General features: G+C 33.4%; 1 protein-coding gene across 3 annotated transcripts in view; it reads right to left on the minus strand.

Annotated features, from left to right (window-relative positions):
* Positions 1 to 4,119: 4,119 nt before the first annotated feature.
* Positions 4,120 to 23,271, minus strand: part of LOC106874988 (WW domain-containing adapter protein with coiled-coil) — a 90,697-nt gene continuing 71,545 nt past the window's right edge. The window contains exons 8-13 of one of the 3 annotated variants that reach the window (XM_014922940.3): positions 11,437 to 11,472; positions 7,876 to 7,944; positions 6,673 to 6,847; positions 6,348 to 6,525; positions 5,675 to 5,802; positions 4,120 to 4,724 (exon numbers count right to left, since the gene is read on the minus strand). In XM_014922940.3, the coding sequence (XP_014778426.1) occupies positions 4,646 to 4,724; positions 5,675 to 5,802; positions 6,348 to 6,525; positions 6,673 to 6,847; positions 7,876 to 7,944; positions 11,437 to 11,472 (665 nt within the window). In that variant the 3' untranslated portion in view covers positions 4,120 to 4,645. Of the gene's footprint in view, positions 4,725 to 5,674; positions 5,803 to 6,347; positions 6,526 to 6,672; positions 6,851 to 7,875; positions 7,945 to 11,436; positions 11,473 to 23,271 lie in introns of all 3 variants that reach the window. The other 2 variants (XM_014922926.3, XM_014922956.3) reach the window with 2 other exon arrangements.

The raw sequence follows: 23,271 nt of genomic DNA on the forward strand, positions 1-23,271 counted from the left end.
ATAGTTTAATAAAATAATTTTGGTTTTATTAATCTTGTATCTGAAGAACTTAAAAAATCCTTACATAAATCTATTATGAGAGGTTTTGATATAAATATGAACGCTTAAAATAAGAGATTTTGCATTATAGAACCAGAAGCAGTCTCAGGTGGATTAATATCAAAAAGAGTTGAGCTATCTTATGACAAGAAACGCTGTTCTACTACTAAGAGTGATAAGAGATTCACTAAAGTTTTGAAAATTGCATTTGATATTTCTCAAGTGTATGTAATATATTTTTAACGGACTTATCACTGACTAAACTGATTACATTGACTTAGATTTCCTTAATATTAGCTGAAATAGGCATAAATGCAGAAATTAGAAATTATGCAAGATTATCAAAATGTATTTACAGATATAACTAATTTGTCAAAACTATCATCCATTTATTTAAGCAGTAAGCTTGCAGACAACAGTGACTTAAATATTAACATTCAAGGAAAACTTTACTGCAAGCAACAGAAAATGTAGAAATCCAACTTCAGGATTTAAATTTAATAATTACTACCCACAGGTCTTCATCATCATGTTTATCTGAAAACAGATGTTAAAGGATGATGATGAAGACCTGTGAGTAGTACCATGTGAATAAAAGTAAAAAAAAAAAAAAGTAAACAGCAACTAAAACCTTCTTCCATCTTGGGTGCTAAAGAGAATTAATGATTTTGATCTTAACGACACTGAAGTTTTGTGTAGAAGTTAAATTGGTAACCTGCAGCCTAAAATCATTATTGCATGATTTGAAAGTCAAAAGCAAAAATAAATGTATACATGAAATACTGGGTGATCAGCTTAATCTGGATAAAATGAGTTACAATAATTAACTCCTTTTATCAACCATTAGGGTCTGTACCTAAACATCATCCATAAAACCACAGATGTACTGATGGCAGTTGATATGAAGGGGTTGCTGTATGTGACATTTGTTCTTGAATGAAAACCCAGTGGAGTTAATATAACTCATTTTAAGTATTTAGGAGTAGGGCATTCACAATCTGTTGTAATTAGTGGGGTTGGACATAGATTTTACTGCCTTTGATACAATCAACACAAGACAGCAACAATTCATGCTGTTTGTAGTAGGGCTTTAGAACAAAACTGCTGATAGATTTGAAAAGTAAATTACAATAGTACAATTTACAGTTTAATTTGACATACATAATTCTGAAAAAAGAAAATCAGTATATTTCCCATTTAAAATAACTTAAAAATAGCTCAACTGAATTAGCAAGGGAAGTAATCACAACATTTCAACATGAACAGCTGCTTCCATAGCAAAAACACTGAGACAAAAGAATTAACTTCTGATTATTCACTTTCAGTAGTAATATTAGTCAATATTTATATATTGGGAAATAGCAAGCTGGTGCATAACATTTTAAACCATTAACATTGAAATGGTACAGAATCAAATTTTAGATTAACAACCAAATCATTGAGTAAGATTTTATGATGGCGTTTTTTGGGGGGAAATACATGTCAATTTATATATTTGAACTCATATTCCACTTGGAAGAAGAAATGATAACAAAAGAAAAATCTAGAACAACAACACAATTCTTGTGCTTCATTTTAAAGTTTTATTGATGTCATAGAAAGAAACGAGAAGAGAGTTAAGAGAGATTTGAGCATACAATAGTTTTTGAATAGAAAATGAAAGAGAAAGGCAGAATTGCATTAGAAAACTTAAACTATCTCTGAACAGGACCAAATAACCATGAACAGAATAACACAATTCCTGTACTTCATTTCTTGAAGTTTCATAGAGGTCATAGAGAGAAGAAGATAGTCTAGAGGGGTTTGGAGCATACAATAGTTTGCAATGGAGAATGGAAGAGGATGGCAGAACTGAATTAGAAAACTGAAACTAACCCTGAACAGGACCAAATAACCATGAACAGAGGAACGTCTTTAGTAATTTAAACAAAATGACTCTTGAAGAATATATATATATATATATATATATATATTAGAGAAAGAGAGAGAGATTAACCTACATTGTTGCATACTCTTTCCTAATTTTTTTTTAATTTTGAAAATGTAATCAATACAGCCTTATTTAGCTTTGATTAAATCTGCTAAATTTAGGCTTTAGTTTCGAAGAGGTTTAAGGTAATCAAGAGAAAAAGCATACTCAAAATAAATCAATTTCTCTTTAAGATACTTAAAATAGATCACCACATCTTACAACCTCAAACAAATTCGATAGGAAAAGTTACAAAGGATACCTACTAAATTCTTAAAATAGTTGTAAACTAAATAAAAATAATTTTTGAAAGATTTCAGCATTTTAAGTATATATGTGTGTTCTTTATTAAAATCCATTCATAAAATAACTAATTTGTTGACCACAACCTGTATATTAATTAGCAACTGGAATTTTCCTGGCCATTTATTATTTTTTTAAATTCATTTTTGAAGACTTGGTAAGAAGGCCACTTATGCCATGCATTATCAACTAAACATAAAAGAATGTCAACAAAATAGTTTTACTGAAATGGCAGCTTTTGATGTAGATTTAAGTAAAATTGTGAAGAGTCAACATAAATATCTCAAATCTTAACTGACTGATAACAGAAAACACAAAGCTTTACTCATTAATAATTTAGTGTTTGTTTAATGTAACATACTTTTTAAAGAAATATATAAATACGTAACTGAGAATTTGGCCACAAGCAACACCATGAAAAACAAGTTTAATTATAGCGTTAAAAGAAACCATTTACTCTAACTCACTGTGTATTGCATCAACAAAATAGAACATTTTGATGTAGTTTAAAGAAATCTGATGCCAAATTCTATAAAGTACTTAGATGAAGATGGTGATGGAAGAGGGTGGTGGTGGTGGTGATAATAATCCTTTCTACTATTGGCACAAGGCCTGAAATTTGGGAGGAGGGGAATAGTTGAATACATCAACCCCCAGTATTTCACTGGTACTTAATTTATCAACCCCGAAAGGATGAAAGGCAAAGTTGATCTCAGAACGTAGCGACAGACGAAATACCACGAAGCATTTCACCCAGCACGCTAACAATTCTGCCAGCTCACCGCCCTTGGCGATAATAATAATAATAGATTGTAGCAGCTGAACAGAAGTTTCTCAAGCTTCACAATCTGACATCTTTCAAGGACAAGAGCAACATAAGTATCTTTCTTAGTAAATTAATCAAACCAAAATTAACAAATGAACCAATCTTGCCAAACAGAAGTAGCTTTAACCTTTAATTCTAGAATAAGAGGCATTACCACTAACTACAACTTAAAAAATTATTTAGTCAAAAGTTCTCTAAAGATTACTAGTATATATATGTATACAATTCAAATGATATACAAGTGATACTAGCATAAAAAAGACAAACTTTAACAAAAACAGATCAAAAGGAGAAAAACGCAAGAATTACAAGAACAAGTATTTCAATGAAAGATATTCTGAGTAATCTTCAGCAATAAAAGATAGGAAATGAATATGGAATTACACACAGTTTACCTAAAAAAAAATAATCCTAAAATAAAATTCTTAAAATAAATAAAATTCTCAAATGAATTTCTATAAAGTACTTAAATAAAGATCATCTACCAAATTAAAACAATATGGTTGTAAGCAAGAACCTCCAGAAACCTAACAGAACACATTAACAGCAGTTTCTGTCATCTGTCTATCTGAGTCCTGTACTTGAGACCACCAAAGACAGTGGTGCAGTCTCCATTCATTATTATGTAATAAAATAATTTATAGCAGATAGGTGTCAGCCTAAAGGAAAAGAAGGGCAATTAGAAATAAACACAGACAAGAACTTCTTTCACCTTCTCTATTATTTCCCAACAGTTGACTTACTACATTGTTATCCTGCCAGCTGACATTTTAAGCCTTCACATTATAGTAATACATGCACATACACTCATTATCATCATGCACATAAAACTGTAATAATGGTATTGCTTACTCTATGTATATATATATATATATATATATATATATATATACATACATATACACACACAAACATATATATATATATACATACATACATGTATGTATATATGGTTTTAAATGCAAAGAAACATACAAGCTAGTTTGTTTTTTTTTTTCTTTACGTTTACCTTACTGCAACACTTCTATAAGAAGGTTACAGAAATATTTTAAAAGCAAGTAAATTGGTTTGTGGGGGAGAGAGAAAGATTTAGCTACTACTGAGAGGGAAATGGGAGGAATAGTTGGGTAAAAATAGGAGGTGGTGGTGGTGGTGGTGGTGGTGGTAGGGAGGAGGTTGGTTGAGAAATAGAAATTATTCAAGATAAATGGACATTTGGAAGGTAGGAAAATGATTCCAGTTTCACTAACAGTGGCTTAAGGGCCACTGGTTACAATGATGATAATAATGAAGATGATGACGATGATGATGGTGATGATGATGATGAAGTGTACAAAGTAAGCTTACAGCCAGAATGCATCTTGCAAGAGTCTCACTTCCAATAACTGACAGATTTCAGAAGACAAAGTCAAACTCGTGTAGTTTTTGATTTGATGAGAAATTGAATGCTCATGAAATACAGGCACACAATGAAAGACAAGTACAACCAAAAGCCTGTTCCCACTTGGCTAATCTGAGGACAAATAGGAGGGAGGCTGACTTTTTAAGTTCTCTAATTCTTTTATCTGTTGTGCTAAAAACAAAATCCTGAAATGAAAGAAAACAAAAATGATAAATAACACATGTCAAATTCCAAGGAACATATAAAGCTTATATTGAAATTTAAAAATTCAGCTATTAAGACATCAAGGCTATCGACCTAGAATCCGAGAGAAATTTTACCACCAGCATTATGTTCTGTTTACCAAGACTATTTTAATGGACATGTTGGACAACACCATAATGGTTATTCTAGAGTTATACACATAATATGACCAGTAAGTTTGGAAGTATATTTTTACCACCATGGGGAAAGATGGCATACATGCACTTATTATAATTGGACTTTTACAACATTTCTTGATGCTTATACAAAACGATGAAATGTATTCTAATTCTCAAAAGAAAATTACTTGAAAATAAAATTCAATAAAACAAATTTCTCATTTGTATTATTTGCAATTCTACTCCATTGAGTATCTTGGATAGGCTTTCATGCTTTTTATTTTCTTATGGTTGCTAAGAAAACTAGGTTTAGTTAAATGAATGGATTGCGAGAGCTGTACATCCCATGTACAGAGATACTCTTGGCAAGGAAATAGCTGACAAGTTTAGCGAGGAATTTAGTATGGAAGTAGATAACCAACTTACGAATCATTAAAATTTCAAGGTTATTTTGCAAGTTTTAGTGTTGCAAAGAATATAGCTTGCAAAGGATGTAAATAGGTAAAGTGTTAACTAAATGTACAAGCACAAACTTCCTTTCCATAAAATACCAGGACAGGTAATCATTAATATATAAGAGTTCATTTTACAAACAACCAAATATATAAGATCCACCCAACAATTCATGCTCTTAAAATACATTTAAAGAAAAGCAAATTTTTTTTTTTTAAAGATACAATTTAGAAACACTGAGAAGTATTTCTAAATATTTCCCATATATCCAGGTTAGTTGTGCAGCAAAAAAGATATTAGATAAATTATAAACAATTTACCTTTGTTCATGTAGAGTGGACTGTATTTCAGCTATCCTAACTAATGATCTAGCTCGTTTTAATTCAACTGACACTTGGCTACATTCCAGGCTGCCAACCGTTAGACCTTCTTCCCAATAGCGTTTGGCCTGCAACAAAATATGATTACTCCATTATTAAATGGTCTACTTGTTCATGCACATACACAGCAAATGTAAAAAAAACTATCTATACAATATATTAGCAACTTTACTTAAATTGAAACCATGTCTTTCTTTGTGAGTCAAAAGCACTAGACCACTTTGTTACTCTAAATTATTGATAGACATTTTACAGCAATTATTACAATTTCAATTTATTCTAGTCACTACAACAATGGATAAAAGCTATGTACAGTTGAAGCATCAGAAAAAGAAAAAAAAATCAATGTAGATTTAACCTTTTAGCATTTAAACTGGCCATATCCAGCCTCTCACACCCACCCTACCATGCCGTTCTAAAAGTAAGCAAGCCCATCATTAAAATCTCAAAGCTATGAAATAATGCATCATTAATTTAAAACAATGATTAAATAAGCATTATGTTTGACAGGGAAATCTGAATGCTAAAAGGTTAACTAACATAATGACATTTAAGCAGCAATCAGTATTTGAATAATATAAAATGTTAAGCAGAATTGCTCTAGATAACATACCTGTCTCTCTGCATGTTCTGTCTGCCAGCCTTGTACATGACCAATTAATTTGTCATTACAGTAATTGCTAAGTGAAGGTGGGAGTTCTACTGACAAGTCTTTCTTTTCAGAAACAGCTGAGAGTGCACTTGGTCCTACAGGTAGCTCTTTTGAACTGCTGGTACTTGGAGTAGGACTTCTGTTAAAATAAATGCAATAAAAGTAAGAACTTCCAGGCATAGTTCTTCATTAAAGTCTTAAAAGTACTATATTTACACATTATAAGTTTCACACTTATTAAGAAAATTACAAAATTCTTGGATGATAAAAATGGTGGAATACTGACTCAGTTTTCTCACTTCTTTCTGACCGTGGACTTTCCTTCCCCGATTCTTCTTCATGTGGTGGTGGATTCACATTCACTGGAGGGAGATGTGAGCTATCTGTACTCAGTGTTGGTGATTTCAGAGACTGTTGAGGTGAGGTATCAGCATGAGGAATTACTATTTTGGGAGATAAAACTGCTGAAGAAAATTGGAAAAATACATATCAATAACACTGCTTCAGTTATATTATCGAAAAAATATATTATTTTCAGGAACTTTTTTACAACAAAGACTATCTAAGCCAATAACCTGCTTCATACGATATCCACAATATCGTTGTCCAGAGCAAAACTCGTCTGTCTTTACATTCTGAGTTCAAACTCTACTGAGATCGACCTTACCTTTCATCCTTTCGGGGTCAATAAAATACATACTAGCACACACACACACCTTTCAATTTCTGTGTACCAAATTTATTGACCTAGGGTTATAATAGATGACACATGCTCAAGGTGCCACACAGTGGGACAGAACTTAAAACCATGTGATTGGGAAGCAAAATCCTAACCATACATCTACACCTCTGCCTATTCATTAGCATATTATCATTTTTGGTTCACCTTTCTTTCAGTACAAAAGGATTATGCCTTTCATCTCTCCAGAGTTGATTTCTTTAGTTTACCTTCTGGCAACAATGCCAGTGACAACATTGGCACCAAGTTCTATCTGCCTTGTTTTTCCCTTGGACATCAATGACATGGAGGGGAGAAGTTTGCATGCATTGGCCACTGCCAATCTTTCTCTATGTCTCTCATTTTATCTTAGTAATATTTTGCAAAACTCGTCACTTTTTTTACAAGTTAAAACAATTTACCCAGTCCTAAATGTTTGATGTTCAAAACATGAAAACCTCCTCACAATCTTAACATTATATACACCAAATTGGATTTTACACAGGTAAAGTTCAAAGATGACTTTCAAGATAGCTTTTAGCTTTGCTCAGGATTTATTATAATGCATTATAACAAATTTAGCGAAACCCTTTTTTCCATATATTACTTGATACATGTCACACTTGAATATATTTATATATAAATATATGGATATAAAAAGTATTCAAATGTTTTGCAAATTCTAAGAGTTATTTCCCTTGGAATAACATCTCATACGTTCCCAACTCTGAAGACTGATTTTTAAGATTACCAGTGAAAAAATATACTTACTGGTATGCTGTGTACTCATGGACAGCTGCCTAGATATGGCCTCTTGTAATTTCTGTAAAGTTTGTAATGCTATAATGGGAAAAAGAAAAAATATATGAAATAAAATATCCAAAAATACAGGGGAAAGAGGTGCCTGAAAGAAAGAAAAATTAGTATTAAAGCAGCAGGGAGGTAGGTAGAAAGAGAGGCGCTGTTTTTGCCGTAAAGCTTTGCAAATAACACACTTAACAGCAGGAACATAAACTGGTTATTATCAATTAAATTTCCTCCTTTAACTTGTAGACCACTGTTGGTTACTTAAGGCCTACAACCATCTGCCAATATTACAATGCCCATGATAAATATCTCCATATAATTCAATCCCAAAACCAAGGCCATAGCACTCTCATCCAACTACTGGCATCCATCCCCCACCCTACAATTTTCTATATTGGACAAATGCATCCTACTACTGCCCACTTAAATGATACAGTGTTAATAAAGTCCCCTAGCTTGAGAAAACATTTACTGCTAATGAATTGATATATACTTTAGTATTTGGATGCAAACTAATGTTGTACTATGTAGAAGATTGCAACAAAATTAATTACACTAAAAATCTGACGGTAAGCTTGTCTAATAAACAATATTAAAATTTAAATATTTATCAAAGAAAAGGCTGTGTGCTGACATTTGTATTTAGTATGCACATATATAGTTTTTGATAATATGCCTATGTTGTTTCAATATGCATTTCTATGGACTATGACTGCAAATTAATTTGTAATGTTTGTCTTTTTGATGCTTCATGCTTGTAACCAGATTTGCAAACTCTCTTTATTCAGCAATATCTGCTGTATATAGCAAACTTGTGTCTGTTATTAACTAAATAGGTGTGAAACAACTGTCAACAATACTGCCTTCCATCTGCTCAGTAATTCTCCCAGGCCCACAGATTGTCAAATACAACTTGAAGGCTAGATTGACTAGCCTAACAAACTATATGGAAGAGGTTGTAGAAGACAGCCACCAAGTTCTTCAACTCAAAACACACACAAATTATCAATAGTTGTTGGTGATTAGACAACTGAATGAAGCCATGAATGCAACATTGGGCAAATCTGCTGTTGACAGCACATTCAACAGTATGAAATGGTATCAAAAAGTTCCCAGACTAATTCTGCAACACACAATTGCATGCGAAGTGAGAGCTAGCAGTGACATTGCTGTGTTTTCCTCACAAGTTGTGAAATTTGTATTTTTGTGATCTCGTGTATGCTGTAGGCTGTGATTTCGTCATGAACAGGATGTTGGAACAAAGAGCCAACATGAAACTTTGTGTTAAACTTAGGAAGTCTGCTACAGAGACATTGGTAAGCTTATGGCAATGAGGCAATGGGTCGTACGCAATGTTTCAAGTGGGACAGGCACTTCAAAAGCGCAAGAACATCCTTGGAAAACGATGAGCAATCTGGAAGACCTGCCATGATCATCAAGAATTTGTCTCTCAGGACTAGACTGTCAATGGAGAGTTTTTTAAAGACATTTTGAAGCATTTGAGGGAGGACATTCGGCAAAAGTGACTGGATCTATGGAGCATGAAGAATTCCATTCTTCATGACAATGCACCCTGTCACCAAGCTCTCCTCATTCATGAGTTCCTTGCCAAAAATAACATGGTATCACTTCCACACCCATCCTATTCGCCAAATTTAGCATCTGCTAAAGATGAAAATGCAGCTCAAAAGTCACCGTTTTAATATTGTCAAGATCCAGAGTGAATCATGGAAGGTCCTCAACTTGCTTATGGAAAACAACTTTCAGGCCAGATTCCAAAAGTGGTGAGAACACTGGGACCAGTGTATAGCTGCACAAGGCGACTATTTTGAAAGAGATGATGTTAAAACTTACGTAAATAAGTTTTTATTAACCATAGTCTGAGAACCACCTCATATTATGGTTATAAATAGTTCTGACAACTTTTTCATCATTTAACCACAAACTAATTAAATGATGGCAGTCTCTGCACTAATTGGGAAAACTAGTAGTCATTGGGTATTCTCACTATCTGAGAGTTGATTATACCATGAGTATTAAAAGCACGCTATTAAGCTGTTAAAAAATGTGCAAAACTTTGCCAATAGTAGAACCTAACTTTTGCAAAATGCAATTCATCTTTTTATACCTACCAAATAAATAAGTGGTAGGTGTAATAAGTATTTAAACATTAAGTTTGTGAGCAATGCTGTGAAGATGCAGATTGATACAACAGCAGTCACGGGTCAAATATTTACAATATTTATCACTTGGCCAGTGACAGAACTCAGTGGGTTGCAAATGTCTGAGATAAGATTGAACAAGAGGTACTGGCAAAACATATTTGCATTGATAATAAACTTTACAGGTAAACAGAACTATAAAAACAGTTTCAAGAAATACTTTCCAAATGGTTTTGCTTTGAAAATGCAAAATAGGCAAAAGGCTTGAATGCCTAATAATTAGATATAAGGATATAATAGAGAGTGCAGCTTATTAAGTTAAAATTGCAATAGTCAGCTAGTCAGAAGGAGGTGGAGGAGAAGATACATAGAAAGAGATGTAGTCTGGCAGACAGGCAGGCGAAGTGCACAACTTTTTGTTTTTTTATTAATATTAATTGGAAGTGAGCAAAACATTAATGATTTTTGAAAAACTAGTGGTTTAGTACTTTTATTAGTCTAGAAAGAATTAAAATACATTTGCAATTTCCAATATCAACAAACTTTTATGGTGCAGCCAGAGATGGAATATACGTAGCATGCATTTACTACAATTGTTGGTAGCTTAACTTTAATCCAATTCCAGTTTATTCTGTTTATATTTTCTAAAGGTATATATCAATGCTAGTGTAACCATCTACCCATAAGATTACAAGCAACAGTTCATTATCAATCTGTATCTCACTTCATCATTTACTTCACATTGAATATTTGTTTCATTTCTTCCTAGCTAATTACTTCATGAGAACTTGTTTCAGAAGCGTTCCAGTTAGGACCATCCAGTTTTCCCTTCTCTCACCAAACTATATCCAGAATCACATTACCCAGATTGCCCTTTCGTTTTTGAAAACGGCATTGTGTGATTTGAAAGTCTAGCTGCAATTTCTAGAAAGTTAAATGGCCATACATCTCCCTTGCTGGCTCAACAGATTAATGTTTAGACACAAAAATGTAATTTAATGTATTACTGTATTATATTATGACTCCTGTTAAATTGTCAGATGGATTATCTGATTAGGCTTTTTTTTTTTAGTGACAGACCAATAATAGATAAATTTAAATTTGTGCTTTCTAATGGGGTACCAATGGTAAATAATTATCGTATATCTTAAGTAGTAGTAAAAAATAAGTTCAAGGAGTTATATATATAATAGAAGTATGGTGCTATGGAGCAGCAAAGAAAGATGCACTGTGAATGTTTAGTTGAGGTAGTAGCCAAAAAGTTCATTGATTACAGGGCGTATGAGAAATCTTACACATGCATGTGTGATTTATAAGTGCTAAAGTGAACACTGTATTAAGATATTTGAAGATATGACTTTACCTTTTACTTTTGTTATTGAGGTTTCTCTGTTAAGTTCTACAATTAAATTTAATAAACCGTTTAAAAATTGCCAAAAATTTGGAGAACACAAAATACACAATGTTGAACAGTGTTCAACAATTGTTTATTAAGTGAAATCTCATGTTATCACTAATGTAATAATGAAGTTAACATTTTGATTTAAATATAAGTTTTAAAAAAAGGCAAGTAAATATAAAAAAAAAATTAAGAAACATAATTTGCACAGGAACTGACAATTTAATTCATGGACTATTATTTGAACGAAAATTTCTTACTTGAAAAGAAAAGAAAAAAGAAAATTGAAGTCTTACATCCATTTTTCTCTACTGCTATCAGGACAATTTTGCAAATTTGAATATTATTTACATATTAAAGCAGTGAATACTTTATACGTAGTTTTGAAGAATGTACATTGCCCTCATTCATAACACAATAGATATTTAAACTTGTAACTTTGCACTCACTTATAACTTCCTTAGATTTTAAACATCATGCAATAACTCAATTTTTCAAATGTGTATTTGTGAGCAATACTATGAATGAATGTATGCCTCTCTCCTTATATGACAATATTTTTAATTGATAGCTGCACTTTTTAAGTACTGTTCACCACCTTAAAAAATGAAATAATTTTCTGAATTAAAATGTTTGAAGAATAACGTTCTTCAAATAAAAGCTGTCTAAATTGTGCACTTACTCTTTGCCATGTTACCAAGATGATGTAGAATGGCTAAATGCATTTCAAACTGAATTCTTATCTCTGTCAACTTTTGCAATTTCTTTTCTTCAGTACATATAGTCTTTATTATTAATTACTAATTATTTAACAAGCACAGTTGTCCAAAATAGAAAAGTGCCAAGTATGTTGGTTCTGAATTCAAATCCCAAATATCAACTCAAAAGAGGATTAAATAATTGGAGTGTTTTTGCCCAGTTTACAGAAGCAAGAACATTGTTGTCATATGATGTTTTTACACAGCTTCAATCTTATTACAAGTGAGACAAAAGTTAAAATTGTAATATTTTTTCACCTATTTCAGAGACATTAGCAACCTTAGGGAATCAGTTCCAGTCGCTTACCAAAACACAACACCATATTTTGCACCTGTCTTTCTTGTAAACAACATCACATTTATTTCTTACAAGAGAAATAGGATTGAGGGAAAAAGAAAAGAAACAGCTTCTAACTGAAGCATTTTGATAATGTTTAGACATTAAACCAAATATTTATAGACATGGCTCCACCACTCATGAGAAGATGCAGGTCATCTGTCCACACTGAGAATGTTTTCTATAAATGGTTTTTGGTTTCCTATAATCTTACATGGATGAAAATTATTTAAATCAAACTTCATATTCTTTACACATTATGATCAGAAATACCTTGTGCAGTGCCATGCTTCAATGCAGAACATCAAAGACTGTTCATTACAGCCTGCTTAACAGTGGTATTCTGATACTTTGCATACCCATTGATGGGTTAAAAAAAAATTTTAATGAAGCTGAGCTGTAAGTTCCTACTCAATATGTTTTATTCGAATAAGACACTTTTCTATGATGGTTCACACTAAAATACAAACAAAAATTTTAAGCATTTGAGTAATTGAGTCATCAACAACTCAATCATGAAAAAAAAATACAATAAAGGTCCCATGTTCCAATGCTTTACAGTTAATGAATTCATACCATGATGCCCAACACTACTGAGCACATGAATCCATACCCATCAATCAAATTACTACCATTTTCAAAACCTTTCATTTTTGTCTACCAAATTTCTTCCACAATAGAAAACAACTGCAAAAGACTCAGTATAATGACATTCTGGGTTTGATGCTATTGTACTGGACTTTGGAGAATTTGGGAAGTGAAGAAAGAACTCATATTCAGTGACCATTGGGCAGCAAAATGCTAATTCAACAGTCATGAAGCAGTGGAGCACGTAACCATGTTTTTATCATTAAGATGTTGGTGGTTGTTATTTAACCCCTCATCTTTTAAATCAGCCATATATTCTACCTGCTTTACATTCAAACCTCCCTCTCACCTACTCTACAATGTCATTCCAAAAATAAAAGAACACATCATTGAAATCTTAAAGCCCTGTGATAATGCATCATTAATTCAAAACTATGTGAATAAAACATCTGACAGAATACTCAGAATGCTAAAGGGTTACATGCATAAAATTTCTACTTGAATTTTAATGTAGGCTATTATGGAGAAGTGTCTTGTTGGACTACAGTACCGTGGATAGAAAACTTCAGACTATCAGTAGATGTACAAACTTTCAGAACACTATTGTTAGACATTCTGTTAAGAACCAGTTTTCATTATTCAATATTAAAGTATGACACTGCACAAGGCATTTCAGACCAAAGTGTGCAAAGAATATTGGTTCATCCTCATCTTGTGATTGCAACAAACTTCTCATGAATGATGAAACATATTTCCATGAATGAACAAAGCTTCCACTATTGGTCAGTCAACAATGCACATAACCTTCACTGAGAACATAAGTGTGGTGTTACAAAGAAAACTTTGGTATAACAGAAACAGAACCGTTTTTCTTTGAAGAAGGCTGACATGTAGTAAAACTGAATTGTGATCATCATGTGATCAAGTTGCACAACTTCCTTTTCCTAGAAATAGACAGGCTATATGATGGTATTAAAGAAATATTCACTGAACATGTTTCCTAGAGCCTACTTGATATTTTATTATCTCTTTTGGAGCTACCTTGAAAGAAAAATGTTTGTCCCATAATACACCAAATGAACTGAAAGTTGCTATTTATCAAGGAATTACATCCAATATCTCCAAACACGATGTGATGTGCAATGTAGAACTTTTAGGTTACAAATACATGTAAAAATCAACAGAAAGTATTTGGGATATGTTATTTTCAAGATTAAAGGAATAATTATCAATATTTGATAAATGATACATTGTTCTTTACATTTAAACAGTAAAGGATGCTAATAGCTTATATTTACCAACATTGTATTCATTCAAAAAAAAGAGAAAAAAATATTTCCCTGTAAAAGTTTGTATGTGTGTGTATGTGCATGTAAAAGAAACACTGACTAAACCATCTCCCAATTTTGTTTTTTAAACCCATTACAGTGTCATGAAAAAAAAACTTTAAAATCTATCTTAACTGTTCCGATATTGTATTCCTATCAAAATACGCTGCCTTTATTTCAATTAATTTTGATAAAAAGTTCAGGTCACTTTAAAACAGAAAATTCATATAGGAACATGGACAGCACAAACACTTCTCCCATGCCTCACCTGCTGGATGAAATTCTTTTTGAAACGATATAAAGATTCAATGCTTTCAATTCAGCAAGTTTGATTAAGTGCATTGAAACTGTAGCTTCTCAGCTAATATAGAATATACTTTTTTTTTCTTTTGTATTCAATTTTACTTCTCTCACTGTAAGAGTAAACTCTGTGTGTGTGTGTGTGTGTGTGTGTGTGTGTGTGTGTGTGTGTGTGTGTGTGTGTGTGTGTGTGTGTGTGTGTGTGTGTGTGTGTGTGTGTGTGTGTGCGCACAAGAGAACAAAGGATATATGCTGACAAAGAAATCAATAATAGTGTATCAAACAAAAATACTCATATTCTGCATGAAGCACTCACTTGTTATTCACATCAGAAATGCAGTGAAGTAGTAACATGCCATACAAAACCTAACTAATGACACTATTGTTCATAAAATGTTTGATGTTAAATACATGAAATAAGGAAAAGGAAAGCTGAATCCTTAAAATTCATGTTTTTTAGGCCAACCAAAGCCTTATAAATGAATTTGGTAGACAGAATTTGAATGAAGCATGTCAAAGTTGTAAACAAGTGTCACCATTTAGCAGTCATTTGTTTCTACTTTTCTGTGGAAACATGTCTGGCCCTGTCAGAGTATTACCTTGCTTGAAAACAGGTGACGGTTGGTGACAAGAAGGGCACCTGACCAAAGAACATCTTCCTCAATGAGTTATGTCTAACCTATGCAAGCATGGAGAAGTGAAAGTTGTGATAATGATGAAGAATACACAATTTTTTTCTACATTTTTAACCCCCAAATTATAGATGTGCTGAATAGGTGAAGACTGTTACCCATTTTCTAGTTGTATGAGCAAGGTCGTCGTACTCAGGAAGGTATAAGTTATAACTGCTGTTCAAGCTAGATGATGTGTAATGAGTTTAAATGACTATAATGCTATATTTTTCTATAATAGTGAAAATACATTAAATGTTCTTTAGATTTCATAAGTATGCTCATAAAATTGTATTGCTAAAGGCTGCTAACTATTTTACAAACACAAACGATTCAAAAATAAAATATAAAACCATAATGGAAACAGCAAAATGACAATATGTACTTCGTTTCTGTTAATATGATGCCCGTACTTTTCCTCAGACTGTATTGTACATGGCTATAAGAGCATAAACCTTTTAAAATTTCGTTTGTGATTCAGTAACACATAAGAGCACAAATGTGTTTCAACCAGAATTCACACATACACACACTTTAAATGTTTCTTTCTATACTATTAAATAATTTTAATATCAAGTAATATATATTGTATTTTTTATAATTAAAACAATTGCCAGATCATAAACACCTGATGTTTAAAATACAAAAAATCCAGAGATTGCTTTTAAAAATGTGTAATAGAAAAATCATGCTAAACATTTGTTCTGTGACAATACACAGTAAAAGTGAATATATTCAGCATTATCAAAATGGTTTTCTAGTTAAAATTATTAATTTTAAAGTTTTATAAAACAGAAATTCACAATAGTCCATGTCAGTTAGTAGTACCATCTGAGGTGAATACACCTAAGTGGTATTAAAATGTTTATAGAGTCACTATGAGTGTAAAAAAATGTGATAACTCTTTCAGCTCAGTAGCTTTGCAGATTTAGAAAATTTCACCAATACTCATACTGAAGTACTTCTGCTCATAACTACAACACGACATCATTCACGCATCTAGCAAAACATTAGAACTCCATTTCGTTTCCAATGATCAGAACAAGCTCCTTGTATACCCAGACAGTCTTTCCATGGATGAGCTTGTCAAAAAACACCACAGACTGGAACATGAGCTGTGAGAATTAAAGACAATTGACGACACACATTCTCCATGAAGGAGTCTAGAGTCATTGTATTGATGTTGTCTTTGACATTTACAAAGAAACATCCATAAAATATGCAGAAAAGATTAACAGGGGATCAGAAACAGGAATCCAGTTCAGAAGCATAGCACCTGGACACACTATCCAGCAGTGGCATAAGTTGCTCAGCAGCCCTCCTAACAAAGCAAGTCTGATAAAGTTCCTGGTGGATGAATGGAAGGGACCAACTTACAGAGCGAAACTGGGGGACAAAGATCTTTTTGTAACATGTGATGACCCCTGCTTCGAAATCACGACAGAAAGGTGGGAGGAGGTCTCTGAGTTAAAGGCATCACAAGAAAAAGCTGACATGCAACTCCTGTTCCACACACTTCATGCAGCTGAGTCAGGCAGTACAGCTGTTGAGGATACTGATGTTCTGATTTTGTGCCTGGGGTTCTGTAGCAAAATCCTGTGCTCTCTGTGCCAGAAGTGTGGTACAAAGAACAGAACAAGCTTCCTTGAAATTATGAAAATGAGTCATCATGCACTGGGAAGTGGCATCTCTGATGCTTAAATTGACATGCATGCCTTCACAGGCTGTGATACAGAAGGTACCTTTGCAGACCGTGGAAAGCTGACAACGTACAAACAGATGAAATCCAACAAGACCTTCCAAGAAGCCTTCAGTGAACTAGGGTGGTCTTGGGATGTATCGCCTGAACTGTTTCAAAGACTACAGATGATAACCTGCCAAATGTACATACCTTCTGCTTCAACAACTGAAGTAAATTAACTTTGATACCAGCTGTTTTGCACTCGATGTGGAGAAATTGAGTCGAGTCAACTACCTCCATGGTAGTTCATGCATGCTCTTCATGCAAACTACCAAGCAGCCATCTGGAGAAGATGTCTATAGGCTCAACCCTTCATTCCAAGCCCCATCAACTGTGGCTGGACATTAGACAAAGAGAGTGATCTTGCCATTGCTTGGATGCACAACTCACCTGCACTGGATGCTGTTCTTCAGCTTTTGTCTTGCAAATGTATGCATTCCTGAAACTACCAGCAATAGCTGCCTCAGCAATGGCTTGAGGTGCACATACAGGTGCAAGCTACGAACATGCGACAACCAAGCTCCCTGGATTCGGCGACAGAGAACCAGAATTAGAACTGATGGATTCTGAGGAAGACCACGATGATTAGCTTCATGGTATGCTGGGTAGCCATGGCAGATCCAGAACCTGACTAACCTGCAGCTGCTATACTACCAGAAACCTTTGTTGGCTTGAAAACAATTGACACAAACTTTCCCAGTGGCACGACTTGTGTGCACATAAGAAAACTGAACAGTCTTGATGCATCATGTTTGGTTTTATGTTTAAGACATACTCATGCATATGAAATAAGCAATTCAATTTTATAATAAGTATAAAAACACATATTGATTCAATTCTGATCTGTGGATCATTTCTTTACCCTTGCAATAGTCAAAATAAAAGATGTTTGTGAAATTTTTATTTCCAGTTTCTTATGGAAGGTATGTCTATTTATGAAGTGATAACTACTGAGCTACCATTCTGACAAGGCTATCATATAAATAGAAACTAGAGACATATAACAAGTCAAAAATTACCAAAAGAATTATTCACCTCATGGGGTACAGATACAGAAATTTTGAGGTCTGGGCTCAAGGACTATAAAAGGAGATGACTGTCTCATGACAAGACAGAATCAAAACAAATCGAGATATATTACAAAATGTAATGACATATAACATAGAATTTCTGTATTTTGAAAAGAATATAAATCACTGAGGGTGGTACATGATTCACATATCTTAAAGCAGTTACAAGGCCCAAGAAGGCCAAAATGCATCTGGCAGTCTCGCTAGTCACTGCCAAAATGATTTCCCCCCTCTCCCTCTGATATATATCCTGGTTTTAGTACACCACATCCACGAAGAGATTTTATCTCAGATGAAAACCACATTATCTTGCTTATCAATGATGCATATGTGTTAAGTATGATACATAGATGACTATTTTGGTAATTTAGGAAAACCAAGTTATTTTAGAGTCACTATTATTACTAGTTTCATTTTTACCACTTTTCCCAAAGACACACACACACACAAAAGTCAGTGCATATTTTCTGATTTCCCACCATTTTATGGTTTATATATTAGTGGTGCACATCATATACGAGTCTGCATTATAACTGAATAAATGTGGTATTTATTGAACTTTTTAAATGATTGGACCAGCTACTACCAGTAGCTATAATAGCTTTGATATAGCTGTTTGAATTCACTGTAACCTACAAATTTAAAGAAATAAAAACAAAAGATTTGAGATTTCTCTTTAAAACAATTTTTTTAAAAACCTAAATCTTGATACTTTTGCTAAGAAAGATATAAAGATCTAGCACCGATTAAAATTGAAAAGTATCTGAATCTATCTTAAAGGTCCTAAGTGATATCAAATTATTACAATCAACCAGAAAAGAGAAAGAGGATCATTAACAGGACACAAACCATACATCAATTGCTTGCCAAGAAGCAGTATAACCAGTTACATTACCCTCGAGGTAATACTTTTTATGTATTAACAAAAATTCATTTGTTTTGTTTCTCTAAGTCTCCAAATCGTTAAAAAATAATAAATTGCAGTCATTTCATAGTTTCAATCTTATGAAATTAAGAAACATTTAATGATAAAACACTTTGGCAGTAATAATTAATGAGAAAATATATGCCAGGTAATTTCTTTGATGATGACTTTTTTTATTTGTTTATTAATTAAAAACTGTGATACAAATCAATTAAAATAATTCTAGCATAGTGTTTCAGAGACCAGGCAGTTTATGGCTTGACTAATGATGAAAATACCACAAACTGAAGTTTATACTTTCAATTAAAGTGCCTGATACTATGTACACACTCAGGAATGAACAACTATCAGAGACCAAAGCAACTGAAACCGTATGCAGAATCACCATTATCATTTAACGTCTCTTTTCCATGCTGGCATGGATTCTACAGTTTGACTGGAACTGGTAAGCCAGAGAGCTACACCAGGCTCCAGTCTCATTTGGTATGATTTCTACAGCTGGATGCACTTCCTAACACCAATATTGTAAGAAAAATTTCATTTCTATTATGATGTAAATTATAATCTTAAAAACGGCTTTTTTTTTTGTTTTTTTTTTTTGAGTACTTTGAATCAATAAAGAATAGAAATATTTTAGGACTCAACTGTATTTTCAATAATTCTAAAACGGGTTATACCTAAATAAAAAATGATTTGGGGTATTGCCTTCATTTTATAACTACAACCATGACTGTTTTTATTTGAACAAGGTTTGGATTATATCAATTTTCTGACTGGTCTTCAGGTGCCATATTAGACATTAAATGAAAAGAAATAAGAAGAAAAAAAACACTGACAGAAAAATCTGGTATCAGGAAGTTGTCTTGCTGACACACTGATATAAGCTGGAAGGGCATCCAGCTGTAGAAACTCTGCCAAATTAGATTGGAGCCTGGTGTTGCCATCCGGTTTCACCAGTCCTCAGTCAAATCGTCCAACCCATGCTAGCATGGAAAGCGGACGTTAAACGATGATGATGATGATGATGATGAAAACAAGCACCTGTCTACATTTACCAAATGAATTTAACTTTATATAGTTTGCCACAGAAATAAAAAGCCCGTTTGCAGAAATGAATGTAAGTGATGTTTCAGTCCATTCCAGCTTCAAACTATGTAAATTACTTAATGTTATACTTCATTAAAAAAAAATCAGAACACACTTGTGTCTTAGAACCATAACAGATTACTTATGAAACAAAACTTAGTCATTCTTGTATTTTTACCCTCCCTATGGGTTATTAGTAGTGACAAACCTTCTTACTCCATTATCTTTCATCTCTCTTTCCTTTCATTTTCACTCCTGATAACTAATTAAAATTGCATTTTACTTCTTCAAACTCTCATACAACTGTCAATCATTGAACAGTAGCTATGCCGGCCACCACATTCTACAAGTTAGTCAATTGCATCAACTCCTACCTCCCAGTGCACGTTTATCAAGACAATGAAGAGAACAACAACAAAAAGGACGATGAAAAGAACAGTGGAGCCAGAGAAGGGTTTTAATTCAAAATATAAAGGGACACAACCAAATGCCCAAAAGTATTTTAGCATCCACCTGCATGTGATAGATTCTAACCAATTATATTTGACATGCATTGTTTCATGGATGTAAAATAATGCATGCACTCATTGGATGAAGAAGAAAAAAAACTGTACACACTAAGATGTGCATAATTGAGTGGTATCAATCTCCAAGTATCATTAAATAATCCATTTGAGAGAGAGAGATTCCATAGCAGAAAATGGGATTTTCCAGATAGTTTAAGGAACAGGCACAACAAACTGGTAATGCTTCAAGGGATCTCTACAATATTTCAGATTGTGACATTATTATCCTTCAATTTCCTGTATAGCAGAGATAGTCTTTATCCATTCATAGTTGTCAATTGTCAATAGTTTAACTGAGTCCATTTGAAAAAGTTAAAAGACAAAAGCCATTTTGCATTGTGCCTTATCTCTGTTTAGCAGACAATTATGGAAGTCACAAAAATATATGTGAATGGCCCTTGAATTAGTATTAGGCCCAGTCTCAATAAATTGCCTGCGCACTATTATAAGGAACAATAACAGATCTGCTATTAGATTAACCTGGAAACAGAAGGATGCAACAAAGTTCTCATCAGAACTTTGTTGCCAATCTATCTTGTGAAATGTTTGATCATGACAATTTCTTCAATAGAATTGTACAAATGTGAACAAGTTCTGATGTGTTTGTTGTGAATACCTTAACCCTTTTGATACCAACCTGGCTGAAACCAGCTCTGAGTACAAATGTCTTGTTTTCATAAATTTTAAATTAAAATCTTCCTGCAAACCTTAGTCACAATTTATGTTCCTCACACTAGCTTAATGATAACTCAGTTATTTTACTGAATTCTTTGTTATATTTAAAATAATTGAAAGAAACACAGAGCATCTCAAAACAAATACAGTAACAAAAAGGTTAAAAGTAAAATTGTTGAAATGCCTGAAGAATTGACAGAGGTACTTCTTGAACTATGCTCCAACAGTGATGCACTCACAAGACTTCAGAACAAAGCAGGTGTTAGAAGTTATCACTGTATTCTTATACAAGACTTAAAAATTAATCCCAACTGTGGTAATACCTTACGACTAGATATCTGTCTAACAAGTTGAGTTTTTTTGTTCTTGTTTTTTTTTGTTTTTTTTTTTCATTTGACTGTATCATCATCATCGTTTAACGTCCGCTTTCCATGCTAGCATGGGTTGGACGACTTGACTGAGGACTGGTGAAACCGGATGGCAACACCAGGCTCCAATCTACATTTGGCAGAGTTTCTACAGCTGGATGCCCTTCCTAACGCCAACCACTCAGAGAGTGTAGTAGGTGCTTTTACGTGTCACCTGCACGAAGGCCAGTCAGGCGATACTGGCAACGGCCACGCTCGAAATGGTGTCTTTTATGTGCCACCCGCACAAGCCAGTCCAGGGGCACTGGCAACGATCTCGCTCGAAAATCCTACGGAGGCCAGTCAGGCAGTACTGGCAACGGCCACGCTCAAAATGGTGCATCTTATGTGCCACCTGCACAAGAGCCAGTCCAGGGGGGTTATTTATATAATGGTCAATTTTATAAGAATAGGTGTGAAGTAAATTAAAATTGTCCAGTATACTACTGATATTCATGCATGATTTAATTATGAAACAAGACGTCAAATAACTAATGCAGGTTGTCGACACAGTTGGCATCACATAGTTATGATTATAAGAAAAAAGAACAACAACAAATAACAGATGTTAGAATATCTGTACAGCAAAAGTCTACTACCACTAGATTCCATCAATTATGACTATCCGTCCAAACAGTATTAAGAAAGGAAATGGTTACAATATCAGGAAAAAAAAACTACCTGAAATAATGTAGCAGCTCATACAGAAGAAATTATCTGAAAACTACATTCTTGAATAGCAGATATAAATATGAAGGAGATGATGGATTTTCTATTAGTGTTGATAATTAGTATTTAATTGCTCAGTCACTGGAACTACCTACTTAAATTACCATGTAAGTGGTTGGGTATACCATAGATATGTATCTTAATGTCATTCTCAGGACAAATTAGTGACAATACATAGGACTAGATCTTTGAATTACAGATACAATCCACCTGGTGGGCTTCTGCATAGTTTCCACTTCAATTTCACTCACAATGCTTGGGTCAATTTATACAAAATGCTATGCAACTCAGGATCTCACGATTGCAAAGTGAACTTCTTAACCATTTGGTTATGCCTCATCCAAAACAAACTCATCATATAAGACTCACAGTCACTCTGAAGCACAAAGTAGGGGAATAAACCAAATTTCAATGTGTCCATCTTACTACAAGAGATAATTACTGTAAGAGATAATTCAAAGGATCAGAATTGTATTCAAAAGGTCCCTTTATTCAGTTTGCAGATTTCTCACAAAGTTAAACTGACCCAGAAATGGCTAGAACATTAGAACTGCATCTATAACATACCATACATTAGCAGAAAGTCTTATAAAAGAGAAATTGAGAGACCTCTAAACA

The sequence above is a fragment of the Octopus bimaculoides genome, chromosome 8 (assembly GCF_046866305.1).
Source record: "Octopus bimaculoides isolate indiv1 chromosome 8, ASM4686630v1, whole genome shotgun sequence".
NCBI classification, from domain to species: Eukaryota; Metazoa; Mollusca; class Cephalopoda; order Octopoda; family Octopodidae; genus Octopus; species Octopus bimaculoides.